Here is a 23,877-nt window from a genome sequence, read left to right as displayed (position 1 = left end):
CAGGCCTCCACCCACAAGTGTATCCAGGAGGTCACGGCCACCATCTTCGCAGAGGCACAGAACTTTGCCCATTTTGCCTCGAATCAGTAAAGCCAGGATGCAAGAAGGCTGATATTTGTGCAGATCTCTGGTTTTTCCAGAGGTGCAAGTTGTCACCGACAGCACTCCTGTGGCGCTTAGATCCCTGTGGAAACAAGGAGTCAATTATATCAACCGCAAGGGCTTCCACTCGCCGAACGTTCAGCTGGTGTGCAAACACTACAAATGCATCCTAAAGGCCTGTCCATGATTCCCAGGGAGCATCTGAGACTCCTACATCCTTAGCAGGTCTCAGATCCCTGACATCTTCCAGGGTTCACAGAGGCCTGCAGGTTGGCTCCTTGGGCATAAGGGCCACCCACAGAGGATGTGGCTGATGATGTTCGTGCAGCAGCCTCAGACTGCAGCAGAGCAACGGTATAACGAGGTACTTACTGCAACCAGGACATTGGTGGAGCAAGTGATAGGCATTTTGAAAATGAGGTTCCAGCGCCTCGACAGGTCTGGTGGAGCACTGCAATACAGCCCCCAGAGGGTGTCGCGCATCATCATAGCTTGCTGTGTGCTCCACCATCTGGCGCTGCAACAGGGGAAGGACCTGACTGAGGCGGAGATGGACGAGCTGCACGTCTCCTCCGATGAGAAGGACGTTGAAGGGCATGTCGCTGACGAGGTCCGCAAAGGTGAGGATGCTGGTGATGAGGCCGTCGCACTGGCCAGATGAAGCAGGCGCTCGGGAGGTCCTCATAACTGCAAGATTCATGGAGGGTGATGACAGTGAGGACAATCCTGACATCCTCACCTTGCATCTGAGAATGTTTGACTCCTGTGTAGCTGATGGCAGCCCAAATACCCTCAGTGGTCAGGCTCATGGAGACGCAGTGGAGGACCTAATTTTTTTTTTGATTCATTTACGGGATCTGGGCATTGCCGGCTAGGCCAGCATTTATTACCCATCCCTAATTGCCCTGGAGAAGGTGGTGGTGAGCTGCTTTCTTGAACCACTGCAGTCCACCTGATGTAGGTACACTCACAGTGCTGTTAGCGAGGGAGTTCCAGGATTTTGACCCAGCGACAGTGAAGGAACGGTGATATATTTCCAAGTCAGGATGGTGGTGGCTTGGAGGGGAACTTCCCATGGTGTACCCATGCTGCACTTATTCTTATAGATGGTAGTGATCATGGGTGCCGTCTAAGGTGCCTTAGTGAGTTTCTGCAGCTCAACTTGTAGATGGTACCCACTGTTGCTACTGTGCATCGGTGGTGGAGTGAGTGTGTATTTGTGGATGGGGCGCCAATCAAGCAGGCTGCTTTGTCCTGGATGGTGTCAAGCTTCTTGAGTGTTGTTGGACCTGCACTCATCCAGGCAAGTGGAGAGTATTCCAACACACTTCTGACATGTGCCTTGTAGATGCTGGACAGGCTTTGGAAAGTCAGGAGGTGAGTTATTCATCACAAGGTTCCTAGCCTCTGACCTGCTCTTATAGCCACAGTATTTATATGGCTAGTCCAGTTCAGTTTCTGGTCAATGGTACCTCCCAGGATATTGATAGTGGGGATTCAGTGATGGTAATGAACAACAATGGGCGATGGTTGGATTCTCTCTCGTTGGTGATGGTCATTGCCTGACACTTGTCTGGTGCAAATGTTACTTGTCACTTGTCAGCACAAGCCTGGATGTTGTCCAGGTCTTTCTGCATTTGGACACGAACTGCTTCAGTATCTGAGGAGTCGCAAATGGTGCTGAACATTGTGCAATCATCCCCACATCTGACCTTATGATGGAGGGAAGGTCATTGATGAAGCAGCTGAAGATGGTTGGGCCTAGGACACTGAGGAACACCTGCAGTGATGTCATGGAACTGAGATGATTGACCCTCTGATTCCCATTGACTCCTGTTTTGCTAGGTCTCCTTGATGCCACACATGGTCAAGTGCTGCCTTGATGTAAAGGGCAGTCACTATCACCTCACCTCTGTAGTTCAACTCTTTTGTCCATTTTGAACCAAGGCTATAATGAGATCCGGAGCTGAGTGGCCCTGGTGGAACCCAAACTGAGCATCACTGAGCAGGTTATTGCTAAGCAAATGCTGCTTGACAGCACTGTTGTTGACCTCTTCCATCACTTTACTGATGATGGAGAGCAGACTGATGGGGGCGGTAATTGGCCGGGTTGGATTTCTCCTTTCCTTTTGTGTGCAGGATATATCTGGGCAATTTTCCACATAGCCAGGTAGATGCCAGTGTTGTAGCTGTACTGGAAAAGCTTGGAAAGAGGCACGGCAAGTTCTGGAGCACAAGTCTTCAGTACTATTGCCAGAATATTGTCAGGGCCCATAGCCTTTGCAGTATCCAGTATCTTCAGCCATTTCCTGATATCACGGGGAGTGAATTGAATTGGCTGAAGACTGGCATCTGTGATGCTGGGGACCTCCGGAGGAGGACGAGATGGATCATCCAATCGGCACTTCTGGCTGAAGATTATTGTGAATGCTTCAGCCTTATCTTTTGCACTGATGTGCTGGGCTCCCCCATCATTGAGGTTGGGAATTCTTGTGGAGCCTCCTCCTGCAGCGAGTTGTTTAATTGTCCACCACCATTCATAACTGGATGTGGCAGGACTGCAGAGCTTAGATCTGATTCGGTGGTTGTGGATTCATTTAGCTCTATCCATCACATGCCAGGCATACATAATCTGGCCTGGCAGATACTTACACTCTCGGCATCTGTCTTCACGCAGGCCAAGCTGGCACACCTTGGTGGGATCTAGTTCTAGAGTAGCCTGTGGGTCACAATCTGGTGAGCACATCGCACTGTCTGATCCACAGCAGGTGGCGGCAGGGACTTCCCAGCTGATGTGCACTTGAATGTCTGCTGGAGGCCAGAAATCTGTTGTGTCCGAGTCAGATGAGGATCCTCTGGATTCGGTCATACCTCAGTTGCTGGAGCTGCAAAGGCAAGCTCGGGAACATCAGTAAGGGATGTCTGCTGCACTCCTCAGAAGGCACGATGGAGGTGTCCGTCCGCCCACAGTCTCAGGTGATAGTGCCAGCATGCCAGCGCACCAAGGTCAATACTGGTAGGATAGCAGCCGCCATGGAGGCCTTGGTCCAGAACATCAGTCCTGCACTGCTGTGCGGGTTGAACTCCATCACTGACGCAATAGTTGGCCTCCTACACCGTCAACGTGATAGGGGTGCGGGGCAGCTCGATCTCACTCCAGCTTTCCCTTCTCCTCAAGGAGTCAGCCAGGGGCCCTCAGGCACACATAAGGAGGAGGATCAGCAGGTGCACACCCTAGGCCATCCACCCAGGAGTCTATGGGAGTGTCCGACCCATCTGAATCCCCTTTTCCTGTGATCTTAGCAGCTCCAGCTCCACAGGTCGAGGTGGGTGCCACTACCACACAGCAGGACCCCAAAAGCAGGCCAGAGCCCTCAAGTCTTGGCCTTCAAAATACACCCACCAAGGTCATCACAGACAGGGCATAGCAGTCAGCATGCTGCCCCCACCTGTGCTGTGGATGGCGGGGGGAGTACCAAGATATAACGGCAGGGTTAGGAAGATTAAGAAGATGTAGTTGCACAGCCCGGACACGAGTGTTAATCACTTGTACATAATGTTCACTATTGTAAATAAACTCCCAAGAATGTCTCCTTGCATTTGGCTCCTTGTTCTGATGAGCAGTGTTCGTATCACTCAGATGTGAAACCTTGGTTCCTGCACAAGATAAAGGCAGGTGTCTCAGTCCAGGGCCTCTTCCCTGTGCAGTGTGTAACCTTCGGACCAAAGTGATGTTCTGACCTCACACTCACTGGACACATTACTGATGACTGCACCTCGATGGTGCTTGTCATTGCTGCCAGAATGTCATGGGCAGACGTCACAGAGTTCCGTCATTCTCTCTGTGTGCTCTCAGCACCTTTGAAGTGGGGCTGGCTACCGCATCTCTTCAGCATCTCTGACCAGTGACCCTGTGTTCCTGAAGGGGACAGGTGCTGAAGGCTGACAAAGGATCAGGTGCATTTAAAGTTTCACGGCTGTGTCTCCACTATATGACCCTTATCACAGAGCTCAAGCGAGCTGCCCTTAGCTAGACAGGAGTCAGATATTCACAGAGGCCATGTGAAGATCTATGGAGTGTCCTCACTGCATGCGTTGTCATCCTCCTGGAATCTAAAGAATCTAGCGGGGAGGCTGTGGTATTGTTACTGGACTAGTAATCCAGATACCCAGGGTAATGCTCTGGGGACCCAGGTTCAAATCCCACCACGGCAGATGGTGGAATTTGAATTCAGTAAAAATCAGGAAGTAAAAGTCAATTGCCGTACAAACCCATCTGGTTCACCAATGTCCTTTTAGGGAAGGAAATCTGCTGTCCTTCCCTGATCTGGCCTACATGTGACTCCAGACCCACAGCAATGCGGTTGACTCTTAAAATGCCATCTGAAATGACCGAGTAAACCACCCAGTTGTATCCAATCACTAAAAAATCAATAAAAAGGAATGAAACTGGACGGACCACCCGGAATCGACCCATGCACCGGAAACGACAATGGCAAACCCAACCCTGCCAAGTCCTAACATCTGGGGACTTGTGACAAAATTGGGAGAGCTGTCAACGCGGTGAAGCTACAACACAGGACCACTTGTGCATCAAACAACATTATTCTCTGTCCTTCAATTGTAATGGACATAAAATCATGGGAGGTGTATGCCTGAATTCTCAGTATGGGCCTCCAGTGTTGAGGCTCCATGCAGGGAGTGGAAGCTTGCAAAATTACCCCTGCAGGTTAATATAAAACCAATTTTCAATTCTGGAAGTGCTAAATAACACCTCAATGTAACAAAATATGGTTTTTTTTAAAGTAGTCTCTAAGAGTTCTGTTTGGTAAGTTTGAACAGAATTGGTCATTGTCGGTCTAATGTGGGCGCAAGAGAGCAAGGATGCCTGACTGGAATTAAGAACCATGTGAGATATATGAAATCTATTGGGCATGAAATTAATTCATTCCCAAAAACTTTTTGTACTGATGAATTGAATTTAAAATGAAGTAAATTTCTTTTTGTTATACAGTATGTGATAAAAAAGCAAACCAAGGTCAGGAGCAGGTGCCATGATTCCAACAATGGTGCTGCATAATTAGGCTGTGATTCAGGCACTATCATCAAACATGCCGAGTATTCTCAACAACAAAGAACTGCTTTTTTAAATGGAAGAAAGAGTCTTTAAACTGAGACCCATCTGCCCTCTTCAGTGAATACAAATTATCCCCTAGCAATTTTTCGAAAAGAGCAGGGTGGTGCTGACTAGTATTTAATTTTCAGCCAACATTACTTAAAATGGATTATCTGATCATTATTTCATTGCTGTTTCTGGGGCCTTGCTGTGCCAAATTGGCTGCCATGTTTCTTACCTTGCAATGGTGAATACACTTCAAAAATATTTCATGAACTATAAAGTCTTTTTGGATGTTATAAGCTTTGGAAATAAGTCATATGCAGGTGGCAAACAATTACCAAGATACATGAAAAGCGGAGGCACTGCTTACGTAATCTTCAGTTCTGCACTTATATATTGCTACTCTATCGACTGCAAAATCCAAAGAATAATTGTACAAAGAAGCCTAGCTTTTCCATGCTTCTAATATCAGCCTAATTAAGCAATCAGGGAGATCGGTTGCATCAGGAATGCCAGTGAATTGGGGCTGATGTATTCACTGGGGGTTGGGTGGGTATTTGGGGAGGAGAAACCAGTGTACAGCTGTAGAACTTAAAAGCCTGCAATAACTTAAAGGGGCAGTCGTCTGTCAAAATGGATTGGGAGCAAGTCACATTGTATCATTACAAAAATGTCTCTGAAATCTTCAGAAATACAGTAAACCCCATATTCTCTAGTGGAGCACTCTAGGCACTGCTGGATGAAGGACGATGACTCTATTTGATGTAGGTTCCCCAAGCAGAGCTGCTTGAGGCAGTGGACAGAGTTGGCCTGGGCAATGAGTGCCAACTCCAACACTCCACGCACAGCAATCCACTGTCAAAAAAAAATCTGACCACCTCTGGCAGGGTAAGAAAAACCAAGTACATCTTCTAAGAATGTACAACACTAAGCAATTTTGCCAGTTACAGTGACCTCCCCTCTTGTTCCTTGGTCACATGTCGGTTCTGTCATCAACCTCAGCTCAGTGGTAGCACTCTTGACTGTGAATCAGAGGATTGTGCATTCATGCCCCACTCCAGAGACTTGGGGGTGCGTTTTATGGGAAAGGGATTATCCACCACCCGCCCCCCACCCCCCCCCCCTTCCCCAAAAATTGGTCAGCACCTCGCCAATGTGAAATCTGGCTGCTCCGCAACAATAATGTGCTGGACGGTGGCCTTAATTCGTGCAGAGTGGGATTTCCACCACTCAGGGACAGGATGTCCCACCTTAGAGAGCTGCTAACCAATCTGATTGGCCAACAGCTCCATAGTCCCAGAAGTGCCAGAAGAGAGTGGTGGCCATTGCTGGGACTACAGCCAGTCTCCACAAAGATGTGAAGATGTCTCCCGGACTTCAGGTAATTCAAGAACGAAAGATTGGCAGGAAAAACTGTAGCTGAACAATGGGCTACCTTCAAAAAAGAATTGGTTCAGGCAAAGCCAAAGTATATTCCATCAAAAGGGAAAAGTAGAGCAAACAAATCCAGAGCTCCCTGCATGAAAAAAATTGAAATTAAGATAAAGAAGAAAAAGTGCGCTTATGACAGGGGTCAGGTAGAAAATACAATTGAGAGCCAAGAGGAATACAGAGGGTTCAGAGGGGAGGTGAAAAAGCATATTAGAGAAGCAAAGAGGGATTATGAGAAAAGACTGGCAGCCAACATAAAGGGGAATCCCAAAGTCTTCTATAGGCATATAAATAATAAAAGGGTGGTAAAAAGGGGAGTAGGGCCAATTAGGAACCTAAAAGGGAATTTACACATGGACGAAGGGGCCATGACTGAGGTATTAAATTAATACCTTGCACCCGTCTTTACCAAGGAGGTAGATGCTACCCAGGCCATGGTGACAGATGAGGAAATTCTGTCACTAGAAGGGTTCAAAATTGATAAGGAGGAAGTGTTGAATAAACTGTTGGTACTTAAAGTTGACAAGGCACTGGGACCGGATGAGATGCATCCAAGGATATTGAAGGAAGTGAGAATAGAAATTGCAGGGGTACTGACCATAATCTTTCAGTCTTCCGTAGACTCAGGGGTGGTGCCAGAGGAGTGGAGAATTGCAAACGTTACGCCCTTGTTCAAAAAGTGTTATAAAGATAAGCCCAGCAATTACAGACCAGTCAGTTTAACTTCAGTGATGGGCAAGATTCTAGAAACAATTATTTGGGATAGAATTGGTAGTCACATGGAAAAATATGGGTTGATAAGGGAGAGTCAGCATGGATTTCTAAAGGGGAAATTGTATTCAACTAACTTGCTGGAGTTTTTTGAAGAGGTAATAGAAAAGGTCGATGAGGGTAACGCTGTTGATGTGGGGTGCATAGACTTTGAAAAGGCTTTTGATACATTGCCACACAACCGACTTGTGAGAAAAGTTATTGCTCATGGAATAAAAGGGACTGTAACAACATGAATACAAAATTAGCTTAAAATATAGGCATCAGAGGGTAATGGTCAATGGATATTATTTGGGCTGGAGGAAGGTTTGTAGCAGAGTTCCCCAGGGGTCGGTATTGGGACCCTTGCTTTTCCTGATATATATTAATGATCTAGATCTTGGTGTGCAGGGGACAATTTCAAAGTTTGCAGATGATATGAAGCTTGGGAGCATTGTGAACTGTGAGGTGGACCGTATGGAACTTCAAGAGGACATAGACAAGTTGGTGGAGTGGGCAGATAGGTAACAGATGAAGTTCAATGCGGAGAAGTGTGAGGTAATGCATTTTGGTAAGAAGAATATGGAGAGACAATATAAAATGAGGGGTGAAATTTTGAAGGGGGTGCAGGAGAAGAAAGACTTGGGTGTATATGTGCATAGATCGTTGAAAGTGGCAGGACAGGTGGAGTGAGCAGTTAATAAAGTACATAGGGCTTTATTAATAGGGGCATAGAGTACAAGAGCGGGAAGGTTATGCTGAATTTATATAAGACACTGGAATATTGTGTACAGTTCTGGGCACCATAATATAGGAAGGACGTGAACACATTGGAGCCAGAAGAGGTTTACATGAATGGTTCCAGGGTTGAGAAACTTCAGTTATGAAGATAGATTGGAGAGGCTGAGACTGTTCTCCTCAGAGAGAAGAAAACTGAGAGGAGATTTGATAGAGATGTTCAAAATCATGAGGTGGCTGGACAGAATAGATAGAGAGAAGCTGTTTCCAGGCTTAAAAGGATCAAGAATGAGAGGGCACAGATTTAAAGTGATTTGCAAAAGAAGCAAGTGTGACGTGAGAAAGGACTTTTTCACACAACGAGTGGTTCGGGTGTGAAATGCACTGCCTGCAAGTCTGGTGGAGGCAGGTTCAATCGAGGCATTCAAGAGGGCATTAGATGATTATTTGAATAGAAACAATGTGCAAGGGTACGGGGAAAAGGCAGGGCAATGGCACTAGGTCACAATGCTCATTTGGAGAGCCGGTGCAGACATGATGTGGCTTCCTCCTGTGCCATTAAGATTCTGTGATCTGGGGATTTTGGGCGGGCACGGCTGGGAGGCCCAGTGAGATGGGGGAGGGGGGCGCGGGTTGGCTCAGAGAGGGTGGGGGGTGTGGATGGACACCTTGGCGGGAGTTGCCCCCAGTGGGCATAGGGATCCCCCCCAAAGGTCATACCCTCCTCTTCTTTCCCAACAAAGCAACAAAGCTGCCTGTATTGCCTCTGCCTTCCCCTGCAGACCGAAAAATTGCGGCAAAGGCGGAATGAGGACCTTAATTGACAGCTAATTGTCCACTTAAGGGCCTTAATGGAACTAGGGATGGCAGGCTGCTTGATACCTTGCCCGCCCTCCATAATATGGGAGACAGCCAGGGGTGGGTGGGAAGTTGGTGAGCTGGCCATCTGCTTTGCTTTATGTGCCCCCATGCCCTCAAGTACGCCAGCAGGGTACTGTAAAACTCACTCCTTGAGCACATAATCTAGGCTGGCACTTTGGTGCATTACTCAAGGAGTGCTACACTGTCAGAGGTTCCATCTTTCAAATGAGACATTAAACTGAGGTCCCTTTGCTTTCTAGGTAAAAGTAAAGATCCCATGGTACTATTCAAAGAAGAGCAGGGAACTTTTCCTCGTGTCCTGTCCAACATTTCACCTTCTATGAACATCACTGATCCAGTTTAATTAGTCATTTTTCTCTTTACTGTTTGTGGGAGAAATTTGATTCTGTTTTTCTTTGCATCACAACAGTGATTCCACTTCAAAAGCTGTGAAACACTTTGGGACATCTGAGTAGTGAAAGGTGCTGCATAAATGCAAGTCCTTTCTTTCATATTTATTTATGGTGATAACCCACCAGGTCCCCCGTGGACCTTTGATGCAGCTCTAACAGCCTGGCACCTAGTTCCTCCACCACTTCCAAGGAGAAAAGAGAAAAGAAGAGCCAATGGAATTGACATTGTGCCCTGTCTGAAATGGTGTAGCAGAGAAATAGTAACTCCGCCACAAAGGGCACAAAAACATATGACAAAGCAGCTAGAAACTGCATGAATATTTTACTGCAAATGTAAAGGGCTCAGTGAAGGTCCTTTAAATTCGCCTCTGTCATATTTACAAGCCTAACAGCTTGATCATATTTATTTATACATATGAATATGAAGGAGGACAAATAATGAAAGGATGCATGACTGCACCATGTCAATACCAACTCATTTATATGTGTGCACAAGAATGAATGAGAGTTCCACCAGAAATGTCAGTGGAAAATGGGATATGTACTAAAGAGGGTGGAAATCTACTCCTTTGGATCTCCATCCCATGTCCCATAGCTGCCTACCCAGTCTGTGTCATAAAATCAGTCAGTGCCAGCAGAGGCTGTGGGCCTTATTCTTTCCTACATTACCACTTAGTGTATTGTATTGTACAGCTACTGAAAATTCAATTAAACTCTTATCACCTTAATGTACTGGTATCTTCATGGCAGCATATACATTTCTAAAATTCCCACTACCTCACTGGCGAGATAGTAGGATAAAATCCCACAAAATGTACCCTATCATTAGCCAAGTGCCAATCCTCTCTAGAAATGTCAATGATGTCAACAGTTCCACCTTCAACTGTGAAAAGATTACCAATTAATAAACAGTAAACTATCAATATATTTCAGTTTACTCGTGAGCTCCCTTCAACACTAAAGGCATTGATTATAATGCATGATTGCACTACATAAATGCAAGTTAATTTATATAATTAAAAGATTTACATCTGGTATGTGTTCGTCACACTTCAAAACATGCAACGTTTAAATTACAGATATTTAACTGGCTCAAGTATGTGCATAAAAAGGAGGAGAGCAAAGTAATTCACTGCTGGCCAAACAATGCCGAATTCCTATATATTGCTGAACAAGTGGGAATCTACCAGCGTACGTAGCATCCAATTTCAGTTTGATTGCCATGACATTCCAAAATGAGCAGCTAGGATTTTTTAAAAGTGAATTCTAAAAAAAAAACCAATGATGTTGAGAACCAAGTTATAGAGAATGCTACTGAACTCTACTGGCTTTCCATTGCTCTGGAGTATTCCTTATAGAAATGTACAGATATACCTGCAACATCATTGAAACTGTAAGCTGATGTTTCAGCAGATTCACACGGGCCTCATATAGAAGCATTTTAGAAATTGCCTGTAATTTGACAAATATGACCTTAAGACCTGCTACTAACATGCAGAATTGCTGGCGGTCAGCCAAGCCATAATCCTGACCTATATCAAGTAGTAACATGGTCCACTGTAGTTAGTACAGACATGCTTTCAGGAATGGTAATAGAGTTCCACAAGCTTAGTTATTCTCAAATGTCAGTCAGACCAACAATTACTATCCACCTTGTAGTGTAGACTCAATTTCAAAAGCAGTTCTACAAATGTAGAAAAGAAAAGGAGCACATTTGCCCTCTTAATTAGCACTAAAGTTGCTGCTGTTTAATATGTAGTATTGTGAATAATATACAGTGAGCTTTATAGCTGTATATTGTGCTGTATTCTGTATTTGGCTTGCACTGTACTCCAGCTAGAGAGCTGTTCTTGGGTTGCTAAGTAAAAAATCGCTTCACTTCAATAACTGATCAATGAAGTATTCAGGTCTTTGCTAAAATACTGCCTTATAGACTGCAGGGTAACAGGAGGAAAAGAATTAAAAAATATATTGTTAGAAGTTTAATTTTGTTGCCTTTTAGGAGAAAGAATTTTAGTACAAAGAAATGAGTTCTGTCTTCCACATTTTATTTTCCCCAAAGTAAATTATGGAAACTATCATGAGAAGAAATTGAGGATTAGAACACCAATCACATGACTGGGTTTCATGAAAGAAAATATTAAGAATTTTAACTTTGGAAGATAGTTTAATGGCACTTCATAAATGCAAAATTAGAGAACCTAACTTAATGTAAGAGCACAGCAATTCCTGTTGTCCAACCGAGAGTATTTTTGTATATGTTTTGGTGCATTGATATAACTAGTTCAATGAGAGAAAGAGCTAGAAAAGCAGGAGACAAGCATTCACCTGAGACAGAGCTTTGCTGAATTTTCAGCTGTTGAAAAGTGAGGAGGAGGGATACCGAGCTAATGTAAGAGATGAAAATCTTTAATGTCTGAGTTAATTTGAGCTTTGAAATGGTTTCCACTTCCTGCCAATCTGTATTCGACGCTGATACAAACCCAAGGCCCAGATTCAGGCCACAATATTGCAAAAACTGAACCACATATATTGGTATATAAACAATCGTGAATTGCCATTAAAGTCAAAGGTACAATTTTGCACCAATGTAAAGAAAGTTCCTTGTCACATTTTAGGATTCTGTGACCATATTTTCTGCAAAAAAGATCTTTGGTACAAACAATTTTAATATATGGTTTGGGCAGAAACTTGCCTGCAAGAAACTGGTTTACCTAGAAAATACATACTGGCTTGGTCATTCTTGGCAAAGAAGAGATGATTTAAATGTGGAATGTGGCCATTTTTTTATGCAGATGCAAAACAACGACCAATTTTCTAGTGATGTCTGGCCATTTACGAAGATACTTAGTCTTGTATGGTGTTGGTTACAGTTTGGTAGGTCTGAAAGAGTCTTCGTAGTCATACGTAGGTTAACTGTAAGTCTTTATTGACTCTTAGAACTATTTACAAATATACAGGAAAGGTTATAAGCTAAGAGATATCTCCATGCTTGCTTGTGCACACAGCTCTGTCCAAAACTAGACTGATCTTGGGTGTAGGTCATGTGCTTTCTTATTTTACTGTGTAGGCGGTGCTGTAGTCAGTCCCACAATAACCCTACATATGCCAGACCCTTGTACTATATTTAGCACCTTGATGTTGGCAGACATTTTTGATCTCTGTGGGTTAGGGGAGATGGTCTTTCAAAAGACCAGGACGCAGGCACAGTAGGTCATTGGGTCAGGAACAGGCTACAAGTGTGGAACTTTTGCTCTGTTCAGGGAAAATAGGATTGGGAATTTCCTCAGGGATTCTCCCACACTGCCAGGCATAAATGAGGTTTCTGAAAGTGATGGTGGTGGAGCAGAGGTGGGGAGTCAATGGCACAGTTGTATTGACACTGGACTGGTAATCCAGAGACCCAGGGTAATGCTCTGGGGACCTGGGTTCGAATCCCACCATCGCAGGTTGATGGTGGAATTTGAAATCAATAAAAATCTGGAATTAAAAGTCTAATAATGACCATGAAACCATTGTCGATTGTCCTAAAAACCCATCTGGTTCACTAATGCCCTTTAGGGAAGGAAATCGGCCATCCTTACCTGGTCTGGCCTACAAGTGATGCAATGTGGTTGACTCTTAAATGCCCTCTGAGCAAGGACAATTAGGCAGTAAATGCTGGCCAAGCCAGCGACGCTCACATCCCATGAACTAATAAAAAAAGACGAAGCCTTGAGGAAGTTTCCACTGATTGGATCAGTGTTCTGTTCATTTTGCCTACTGTTGAATAAAGCAGTTTACAGATTGAACCCAACAACGCATTGCCTAGTCCAACCTCTGAAAGGTTAAAGGATTGCATGTGCTTAAGACATCCAGTCCAGATCACGGGGGAATTTCTTAGCTACACTCTGAGACCTTCTATCATGCTGATGGATATGGGCCAGTGAATATCAACTTCTGTAAAAGAAAAAGTTGGCATCCAATGTTAACTTGCAGTTCTTAGGTCACCAAGGTAATCCCCATATCAGTGGAGAAAGGTACAGGTACCATATTTTTGCTGACCCTACCAGCCTCTGAGAAATTGTATTGCTGTGCCTCTGCTTGGCAGGAAATCAGGAATCACCTGATTGATATGTTCAACAATTTCTCATTCCTGCCTTGATAACAATTGTGGTATTGCATTCCTGTGCATAACATTCAGCTAATTGATAGGACTGCGAAGGAATCTACATATAAAATGTCTGTACATCATGCTCTGAAAGCAAAATGTCAAGATACTCTAGCTTGCAGATCTTACCGCAGGGTTCCAACATGTCAAGTTTCAAGAGATGGAAATCTGAAAGCCAAACCCTTTGCTCCCACCAACCCTGCCTTACCCCACAATTTCTGCAGTGAACAGTGGCCAAAGAGCTTCATGAGCTAGTTATTTTTCTTCCCTTTTCATGATGTGATAGTTTTAAGCTGGTGCAAAGAAATTGCCCATGTCCTTAATTTTCAGAATGTCCTAGAATAATGAAACTGTCTAGACCCCTCCAGTAGCACACTTGTGACTGTACTTAAGTATGCAGGACTCAGAAGTGTGCTTTTTGTCTTCTTTTTGCTTGTCGATATCAGAAAACAGTAGCCATTGTGTTTGACTGTCTGCAGTATTCACAAGACTGACCTTACGTAAAGAACCAAAATTGCTCTGTGGTTAGACCATGTGGCTTTTTTTTCGCATTTTATTGTAGACGCATTCTATAAAAGTACGTCACAAAATACTTCATTCTCATGCTGTTTTTCTGAAGAGAAACATCGCCTGTTAAATGTAGACTACCATTATATCTTGAATTAGAACAATTCTATTTCATATTTCTAAAAGTGTTTGTGAATAGTGATGGTTTATATCAATTAGCAGTTTGTGTGTCTATTTTTATTGTTCAGTACAAGAAATGTATATTTAAGTTGAGGCAACAGCCCGATTATAGATGGTGACAATGTCATATGTGGTTCGAAGCTGGATGGAACATAAATGGTAAGATCCTCAATTTATATTTTTCACAGTTCGCTTTCTTTTTCTTTGATTCTAGACATTCCAGCAATCCCTGGGGCAAAAATCCAAAAAAAGAAACAAAGGTACATAAGCTTGTTTTTATGATTTTTTTTTTCCTGTCCATTGCTTTTTTTAAGAAATTAAATTTCAAGTAAGTGGTTTTAAGCAGTGCTGAAATGTACTTGATTCAGGTTTAGTTTTTGTATAAAGTGTGATTTTAAGCCTATTGTACTGAACTTTGAAGTTTCGTAAAATGTAAATTCATAAACTGTGTAAACTCTTTGCAAGCCAGAAGCTTGCATGCTGAAGGTCTGCATTGCAATACGGCCTATAAATTGTGGTTATTTCAGTGGCTTTTATCTATTTAACACTTCTGCTTTTACTAAATGATTTTCTATTTCCAAATTTCTATTGCAGCAGATAAAAAGCGCAGATAGCAGTGCAAAAGGAAACACAGTTAATATTATATTTATTTAAGGATCTAACCTGAATAACTGCATGTGCTGGTGGAAGGGTTCACACCATCACTTTTGAGGTATAAAATGCAGGCGTTTCCGCGTGCTGCCAAAGGTTTTGTTAAAATTTTCAAATTATGTACGGGTTGTAGGCTGGGATGATTATGCGGGTCAAGGCAGAGATCAGACCAGCTCAGGGTCAGATCGGCTGCCCATCAGGAAGTGGCAGGCGGATGATTAAAAATAATTGCTGATAATCACAGGGCCTGTTAAGGCCCCATTCCCATGTTAACTGGAATTTCCAGTCGGCAGTGTGGGCAGTACAGGACCCATAATGGCCGTCAGGGCACAGCTGCAGCCACTGGCCTCTCCACGATCGTGGCCAGGCAGCTGTGGCCTTTTAAAAAGTAAAAGTAAACATACCTGGTATTCTCCCCCATCCCTCCATCTTCAGATGGGCAGTTCCCACCTCAGTTGTGGAGATGCTGATCTCAGCATGCTGGAGTGCCTCCCATTGACCCTTCAGTGCCAGGAGCCTGGAACCCACTCCCTGCCATTAATTGGCCTGCCCCTTCAAAAATCGTAGTGGGCATGCCTGGAATTTGCTGTGTGAGATCAGGACCTAGAGCTGAACGGGCAGCTGTGTCTCTGACCCAGAATTGAAAATCCAGGCCAGAGGGTTGAATTTTACGCTGCAGGTGGTGTCCCCATTTGGCCGACTCATCCCACAGTCATTTAATGGCCCAATAAGAAGGAAGACCAGCCTCCGAGAGCTGCCAGCTGGTCCATAAGACCATAAGACATAGGAGCAGAAATTAGGCCATTCGGCCCATCGAGTCTGCTTCGCCATTCAATCATGGCTGATAAGTTTCTCAACCCCATTCTCCCGCCTCCTCCCCGTAACCTTTGATCCCCTTACCAATCAAGGACCTATCTATCTCGGTCTTAAATACACTCAATGACCAGGCCTCCACAGCCTTCTGTGGCAATGAATTCCATAGATTCACCACTCTCTGGCTAAAGAAGTTTCTCCTCATCTCTGTTCTAAACGGTCTTTCCTTTACTCTGAGGCTGTGCCCTCAGGTCCTAGTCTCTCCTACTAATGGAAACATCTTCCCCACGTCCACTCTATCCAGGCCTTTCAGTATTCTGTAAGTTTCAATCAGATCCCCCCTCATCCTTCTAAACTCCATCGAGTGTAGACCCAGAGTCCCCAAATGTTCCTCATATGTTAAGCCTTTCATTCCTCGGATCATTCTCGTGAACCTCCTCCGGACCCTCTCCAGGGCCAGCACATCCTTCCTGAGATACGGGGCCCAAAATTGCTCACAATATTCTAAATGTGGTCTGACCAGAGCCTTATAAAGCCTCAGCTGCACATCCCTGCTTTTATATTCTAGTCCTCTCAAAATAAATGCCAACATTGCTTTTGTCTTCCTAACTGCCGACTCAACCTGCAAGTTCACCTTAAGAGAATCCTGGACTAGGACTGCCAAGTCCCTTTGCACTCCAGATTTCTGAATTCTCTCCCCATTTAGAAAATAGTCTATGCCTCTATTCTTCCTACCAAAGTGCATGACCTCACACTTCCCCACATTGTATTCCATCTGCCACTTCTTTGCCCATTCTCCTAACCTGTCTAAATCCTTCTGCAGCCTCCCCGCCTCCTCAATACTACCTGTCCCTCCACCTATCTTTGTATCATCTGCAAACTTAGCCAGAATGCCCTCAGTTCCTTCATCTAGATCATTAATGTATAAAGTGAAAAGTTGTGGTCCCAACACTGACCCCTGCGGAACTCCACTAGTCACCGGCCACCATCCTGCGAAAGACCCACTTATCCCCACTTTCTGCCTCCTGCCAGACAGCCAATCTTCGATCCATGCTAGTACCTTGCCTCTAACACCATGGATTCTTATCTTGCTGAGCAGCCTCCTGTGCGGCACCTCGTCAAAGGTCTTCTGGAAGTCCAAGTAGATAACATCCATTGGCTCTCCTTTGTCTAACCTACTCATTACCTCCTCAAAGAATTCTAACAGATTTGTCAGGCATGACCTCCCCTTGGTGAAACCATGCTGACTTTGCCCTATTTTACCATGCACTTCCAAGTATTCTGAAATCTCATCCTTAATAATGGACTCTAAAATCTTACCAACAACCGAGGTCAGGCTAATCGGCCTGTAATTTCCCGTCTTTTGCCTCACTCCCTTCTGAAACAGGGGGGTTACATTTGCGATTTTCCAGTCCTTGGGACCCTCCCTGACTCCAGTGATTCCTGAAAGATCACCACCAACACCTCCACTATCTCCAGCTATCTCCTTCAGAACTCTGGGGTGTAATCCATCTGGTCCAGGTGATTTATCCACCTTCAGACCTTTCATATTTCCTAGCACCTTCTCCTTGGTAATGGCCACCATACTCATCTCTGCCCCCCAACTCTCTTGAATTTTGGGGATGTTACTCGTGTCTTCCTCCGTGAAGACTGACGCAAAGTACCTATTCAGTTTCACCGCCATTTCTTTGTCCCCCATTATTACTTCTCCAGCGTCATTTTCCAGTGGCCCAGTGTCCACTTTTGCCTCTCTCTTATCCTTTATATATCTAAAAAAACTCTTGCGATCTTCTTTTATATTACTGGCTAGTATTCATATTTAATCTTCTCCCTCCTTATTTCTTTTTTAGTTGTCCTCTGTTGGTCTCTGTAGGCTTCCCAATCCCCTGGTTTCCCACTGCTCTTCGCCGCACTGTATGCTTTCTCTTTAGCTTTTATGCTGTCCCTGACTTCCCTTGTCAGCCATGGTTGCCTCGTCCTCCCTTTAGTATGCTTCTTCTTCCTAGGGATGAATTTTGGCTGTGTCTCCCAAATTACTCCCAGAAACTCCTGCCATTGCTGTTCCACTGTCTTTTCTGCCAGGATCATCTCCCAGTCAATTCTGGCCAGCTCCTCCCTCATGCCTCTGTAGTTACCTTTATTCAACTGTAATACCGTTACATCTGATTCCAGCTTTTTGCTCTCAAATTGCAGGGTAAATTCTATCATATTATGGTCACTTCCTCCTAAGGGTTCCTTCACCTTAAGCTCCCTTATCAAATCTGCCTCAGTACATCACTAAATCTAGAATTGCCTGTTCCCTAGTGGGCTTCACCACAAGCTGCTCCAAAAAGCCATCTCATGGACATTCCACAAATTCCTTTTCTTGGGATCCACTACCAACCTGATTTTCCCAGTCTACCTGCATATTGAAATCCCCCATGATCACTGTAACCTTGCCTTTCTTACACGCCTTTTCTAACTCCTGGTGTATCTTGTGTCCCACATCCTGAATATTGTTCGGAGGCCTGTACATAACTCACATTATGGTTTTTTTTACCTTTGCAGTTCCTCAACTCTACTCACACAGATTCTACATCATCTGACCCTATGTTGTTTCTTGCTATCGATTTAATTTCATTTCTTACTAACAAAGCAACCCCACCCCCTCTGCCAACCTGCCTATCTTTTCAATAAGATGTGTATCCTTGGATATTTAGCTCCCAGTCCTGATCTCCCTGCAGCCATGTCTCCGCGATGCCCACCACATCATACCTGCCAATTTCAATCTGTGCCACAAGCTCATTTACCTTATTTCGTATACTGCATGCATTCAGATACAACACCTTCAGTCCTGTATTTCCCATCCCCCTTCTCATTGTCGTCCCTTTATCTGATGTGCTTGAAGTTAGATTCCTAGCCCTTTCCAAACACTCTGTCCTATTTTGTGTTCTGGAGACTTTAATAGCCTCTCCTGGGCTCTCCTTCCTTTTCAGTTTTTTTCATAATTTTCCATGAAGTTGAATCCACTCCCCAACATGCTAACCCGCTGCTTTGTTTCCCATTAGTCATACTTCTTGGAGTTTTACCCTTCCCTTCCCCCCCACTTTCTAGTTTAAAGTCCTGTTGACCACCCTATTTACCCTTTTTGCTGGAACATTGGTCCCAGATCGGTTCAGGCTGAGACTGTCTCAACGGTACAGATCCCTCCTGTTCTAATACTGATGCCAGTGCCCCACGAAATGGAACCCCTCTTTTCCGCACCACTCCTTTAGCCACGTGTTTACTTCCCTTATTCTCACGTCCCTATGCCAATTTGCACGTGGCTCGGGTAGTAATCCGGAGATTATAACCCTTGAGGATCTGTTCTTTAATTTAGTTCCTAGTTCCTGAATATCCCCAAACAGATCCTCTTTCCTAGTCTTACCTATGTTATTTGTCCTGACTTGGACCACAACAACTGGATCCTCCCCCTCCCTCTTCAAAATCCTTTCAAGCTGGTCAGAGATGTCCCTCACCCTGGCACCGGGCAGGCAACATACCATGCGGGACTCTCGATCCTGCTTACAAAGGATGCTATCAATTCCCCTAATTATAGAATCCCCTACAACTACCACTTGTCTTTTTGCTCCCCCCTCTTGAATGGCCTCCTGTGCCACAGTGCCGTGGTCAGCTGGCTCATCCTCCCTACAGCCCTCTTCCTCATCCACACAGGGAGCAAGTACTTCATACATGTTGGACAAGGTCAAGAGCTGAGGCTCCTCTGTTCCTGAACACAGGATCCCTCTACCTGCCTCACTTGCAGTCACACCCTGCTGACCCTGACCACTGACCGAATTTGAGGTACTTAATCTACCGGGTGTGACCGCCTCCTGAAACAAAGCGTCCAGGTAACTCTCCCCCTCCCGGATGTGCCGCAGCATCCAGAGCTCGGACTCCAGCTCATCAATTCTGAGCCGGAGTTCCTCCAGCAACCAACACTTGCTGCAGATGTGGTCACTGCGGCTCGCAATGGGATCTGCCAACTCCCACATCATATAGCTACAGCACATCACCTGCCCAGCCATCTCGCCTTAGATAATTAATTTATTAATTAACTTTGCAGTGTTTGTTTTTCAAATTTGGTACAGATTTCCTACTAACCAATCAGGTCACAGCTTTCCTGTGACGTCACTTTTTCAGTTTTATCCTGTGTCTCCGCCGCTCTCCTTGTGCTCTTTTATCCTGTGTCTCTGCTCTCCTCGCGCTCTTTTATCCTGTGTCTCTGCTCTCCTCGCGCTCTTTTATCCTGTGTCTCCGCTGCTCTCCTCACGCTCTTTCATCCTGTGTCTCCGCCGCTCTCCTCGCGCTCTTTTATCCTGTGTCTCCGCCACTCTCCTCGCGCTCTTTTACCCTGTGTCTCCACCGCTCTCCTCGCGCTCTTTTATCCTGTGTCTCCGCTGCTCTCCTCACGCTCTTTTATCCTGTGTCTCCACCGCTCTCCTCGCGCTCTTTTATCCTGTGTCTCCGCTGCTCTCCTCACGCTCTTTCATCCTGTGTCTCCGCCGCTCTCCTCGCGCTCTTTTATCCTGTGTCTCCGCCGCTCTCCTCGCGCTCTTTTATCCTGTCAAGTCAAGTGGCCAGCATCTCTCAGGTCCAGCAGCGCCACTGGGAGCAGTGGTCACTGTTGTCTCTGCAGCCAGTACCAGAGAGAAGCATGCTGCGATGCAGCTGGACTTCAAGGAAAGTCTTGGGTCTCACCAGGGCAGGCTAGCAAGCCAAGCAAAGGGGTAAGGGGACCAGGATGGATAGGTGGTTAGAGGAGAAATGCAGGGGTGGGAATACCTTATGTGGGGGACTTCCAATTGGCGCAAGGAATCAAAAAAGAAGGCACCTCCCTATCTTGTTTTTTGTTTCAATGATGCACACAAGCCAGCGACTTTGTAGCTGAGCTAACTTTATGCATTTTCCTAACGTAAACACATATTTCTGCAGTAACTGAATTCTATCAAGACAGGCTCCAACATGTGCTATTGACCTTCAACTTCAGGTCAGATGACCCCTATTCCTAGCACAGAGTACCATGCAGTATCTAATACTAGGGTCCACTACCACAATCAACTATTATCGTGACATTTCCCGTTTTTTAAAAAAAACTTTTCTACAACTCAAATACACACAGTCTCTTATCTATTCTTTCTTACTCTGTTTTGATCAGTCTGTTTTATCTTTTACTCATCTCTGTATCTCTGTGATTTTTTTCACGTTTCTTCTGGTGGATACTCTGAATGGTGACAGAGGTGATTTTGAAGGACAAGGGGGCTTCTCCAGCTCTGTGATACTATCACCCCTTGGATAATTTTCAGGACTCTCAGGCTTTGTCTGGTTATCTGTTGCTTCATTGGTACATTCTGGTTTTTGATCTTCAGCTACTTGTTCTGGTTTAGAGCAGGGTTGTGTTTCATTTGTTTTCTGTAAGAATTTCCAGTTTCTCCTGTACTGTTGTTCGTTTGGAGTCTGCACTATGTAAGGACTTGGTTCTCCTGTGATTCCTGTGACAACAGCAGGATTCCAGATCCCTTCATGCTGAATCCTCACTGTCTCTCCCATGATCAGATCAGGCAGAGGTTGGGCGCCTCGATCAAAGTACTGTTTCTGCTTCTGCTGTCTCAGTTTGAGCAGGTCCTGCACACTGTAGCTCACTGGCTATGGAAATAATAGTTAGGACCCTTAGTTGCTTGGAAGACGCTTGGATGCTTAGTTCTTAGTCTTCTCCCCATCAGGAGCTGTGCTGGAGATGATCCAGTGCCCTCTAATGGAATATTCCTGAAATCCAGCAGAGCCAGGTATGGGTCTCTTCCGTCCACCTTTGCCTTCTTCAACAGGTGTTTTAAGGCCTACACAGTACGTTCCACCATTCCGTCAGATTGCAGATATTTGGGACTTGATGTAGTGTGACGAAACTCCCAGCCCTGTGCAAATTTGCAAAACTCGGTGCCTGAGAATTGTGGATCGTTACCTGAGATGAGCACGTCAGGTATGCCGTGACAAGCAAAAATTAATTTTAAATAATTTTACAGTGATGCTTTTACTATCATTTCTCAGCAGCACAGACTCGAAAAAACTTTGAGTAATAATCTACTGCTAGTAGATACTCAGTGTTGTCAAATGTGAACAAGTCCACTCCAATTTTCTGCCAGGGCCTCTCTGGAACACTGTGTGGTTGAAGTGGTTCTTTTTGTTGCGATTTACTGTACTTTTGGCACACTGCACATGCATTCACCATTTCCCCAATTTGTGCTCCCATTCCAGGCCAATACATTACATCTCAAGCTCTCCTCCTACATGTTTCTATGCATAGGTGACTTTCATGTATGTGCTGTAGCATTTCTTTCCTCAGTGTTGCGGGAATTATGATCTTTTCTCCCTTGAAAAGTATTCCTTCTGCTACATGAAATTCCTCACGAAAGTTCCAGTACTCTTGTACAGCAGAAGGGGCTCCGCTCCTATGTGTGGGCCAGCCAGTTTGTACAATCTGCTGCAGTTTCCTCAGGTTGTCATCATTCTTGGTCACTTCCTTGATCTCATCCAGTTTGGTTACAGCCACAAGTAAGTTCTTTGTCAGCATGTGAACCTGTGCTTCCGTTTCTTTATCCTCCTCCTCCGTAATGGGTAGGTATACACGTGACAGAGTGTCTGCAATGTAGGTTTCCTTGCCCAGTTTGTATTTAACTCTGACCTGGTACTTCTGCAGACACATTAATAATCTTTAGATTCTTGGTGGTGCACAGTTCAGGGGCTTTTTAAGTATAGCTTCCAGAGGCTTATGATCAGACTCTACCTGCACGTCTTTGCTATAGACAAACTGATGGAAACGTCCTAGGCCAAACACAAGCCGCTGCTGTGTTTCAGTCATTGCCTTTGAAGCGTATGCCACTGGTGCCTCATTTTGCAAGAGGACAGCTCCCAGGCCAGTCTTTGAAGCGTCCACTGAGATCTTGACCAGCTGACAGACGTCGTAATACTTTAACACTGGTGCCTGGGTCAGTGTTCTCTTCAAACTGGTCAAAGCTTCCTGATGACATTGTTCCCAATGCTATTCCACATCATTTTGTACAAGTTCTCTGAGAGGTTCTGTCAGGGTCTGACATGTTAGGAATAAATTTCCCAAGATAGATCACCATTCCCAAAAACCCCTCCAAGTCTTTCTTACATTCAGGGGGTGGAATATTCACGACTGCTTCGATTTTATTCGGATCCAGCTTCAGTCCCTCACTTGTTAGCACATGTCCCAAGTACTTTATTTCATGAAGACCTATTTTGTACTTTTCCTTCTTCAACTTGAAATTCCTTTCTCTACCTCTGGCCAGCACCTACCTCAGTCTGTGGTCATGTTCTTCTCGTGAGGCTCCCCAGACCAGCACATCGTCGATATAGGTTTCCACACCCTCTAACCCCTCGAACAACTGCTTCACTGTAATATGGAACACCTCCAGAGCTGAATTAATACCAAAAGGTAAGCATAAAAACCTGTATCACCCGTATGATGTGTTGAAGGTACAGAGATAGGAGCTGAGTCCATCCAGCTTGACCTGCCAGAAGCCTGAACTCGCATCCAAGACTGAATAGTATTTAGCAAGAGCTAGCTTACATGTGATCTCTTCTACTGTGGGAAGCTGGTAATGTTCTCTTTGTACTGCCTGGTTTAGGTCTCTGGGATCCAGACAGACTCTCAGATTCCCATCTCTGCAGTTGTAATTGGATTAACCCACTTTGTCGGTTCTTCAATTTTCTTGATGATGTGAAGTTTCTCCATTCTGTCCAACTCTGCTTTCAGTCACTCTCTCGGCATTACTGGTATTTTCCAGGACGGGTGTATTTTGGGTGTCACAGTTTCGTCAATCTTGATGGTGTGTTCTCCTTTTAGGCAACCAATCCCCTGGAACACATCTTCATAGTCCTTCAGGATATCATCAGTGGTGACAGTCATTATTCTCCTAATTAGCTTCAGGTTTTCACAAGCTTTGATTTCAAGAATGGGTTTTGCATCAGTTTTTACCACTATGAAGTGCTTGAGGCTGTTCCTTGTAGTTCACTTTAAGTGTGCACTTGCCTTCTACTGCAATTTTTTCACCTGCATAAGTAGACAGCTTCACTTTTGTTTTAGTTAGCTGTTTTTCTTTGCTTATCTTATGATATAGGCT

General features: G+C 44.8%; 1 protein-coding gene across 1 annotated transcript in view; it reads left to right on the top strand.

The window, feature by feature from the left end:
• Window positions 1–23,877, top strand: part of cnksr2a (connector enhancer of kinase suppressor of Ras 2a) — a 579,431-nt gene that overhangs the window by 460,087 nt on the left and 95,467 nt on the right. The window contains exon 16 of the mRNA XM_078559925.1: window positions 14,466–14,511. Coding sequence (XP_078416051.1) covers window positions 14,466–14,511 — 46 coding nt within the window. The remainder of the gene's footprint in view (window positions 1–14,465; window positions 14,512–23,877) is intronic.

The sequence above is a fragment of the Cetorhinus maximus genome, chromosome 16 (assembly GCF_964194155.1).
Source record: "Cetorhinus maximus chromosome 16, sCetMax3.hap1.1, whole genome shotgun sequence".
Taxonomy (NCBI): domain Eukaryota; kingdom Metazoa; phylum Chordata; class Chondrichthyes; order Lamniformes; family Cetorhinidae; genus Cetorhinus; species Cetorhinus maximus.
This window is presented reverse-complemented; position numbering and strand designations above follow the sequence as displayed.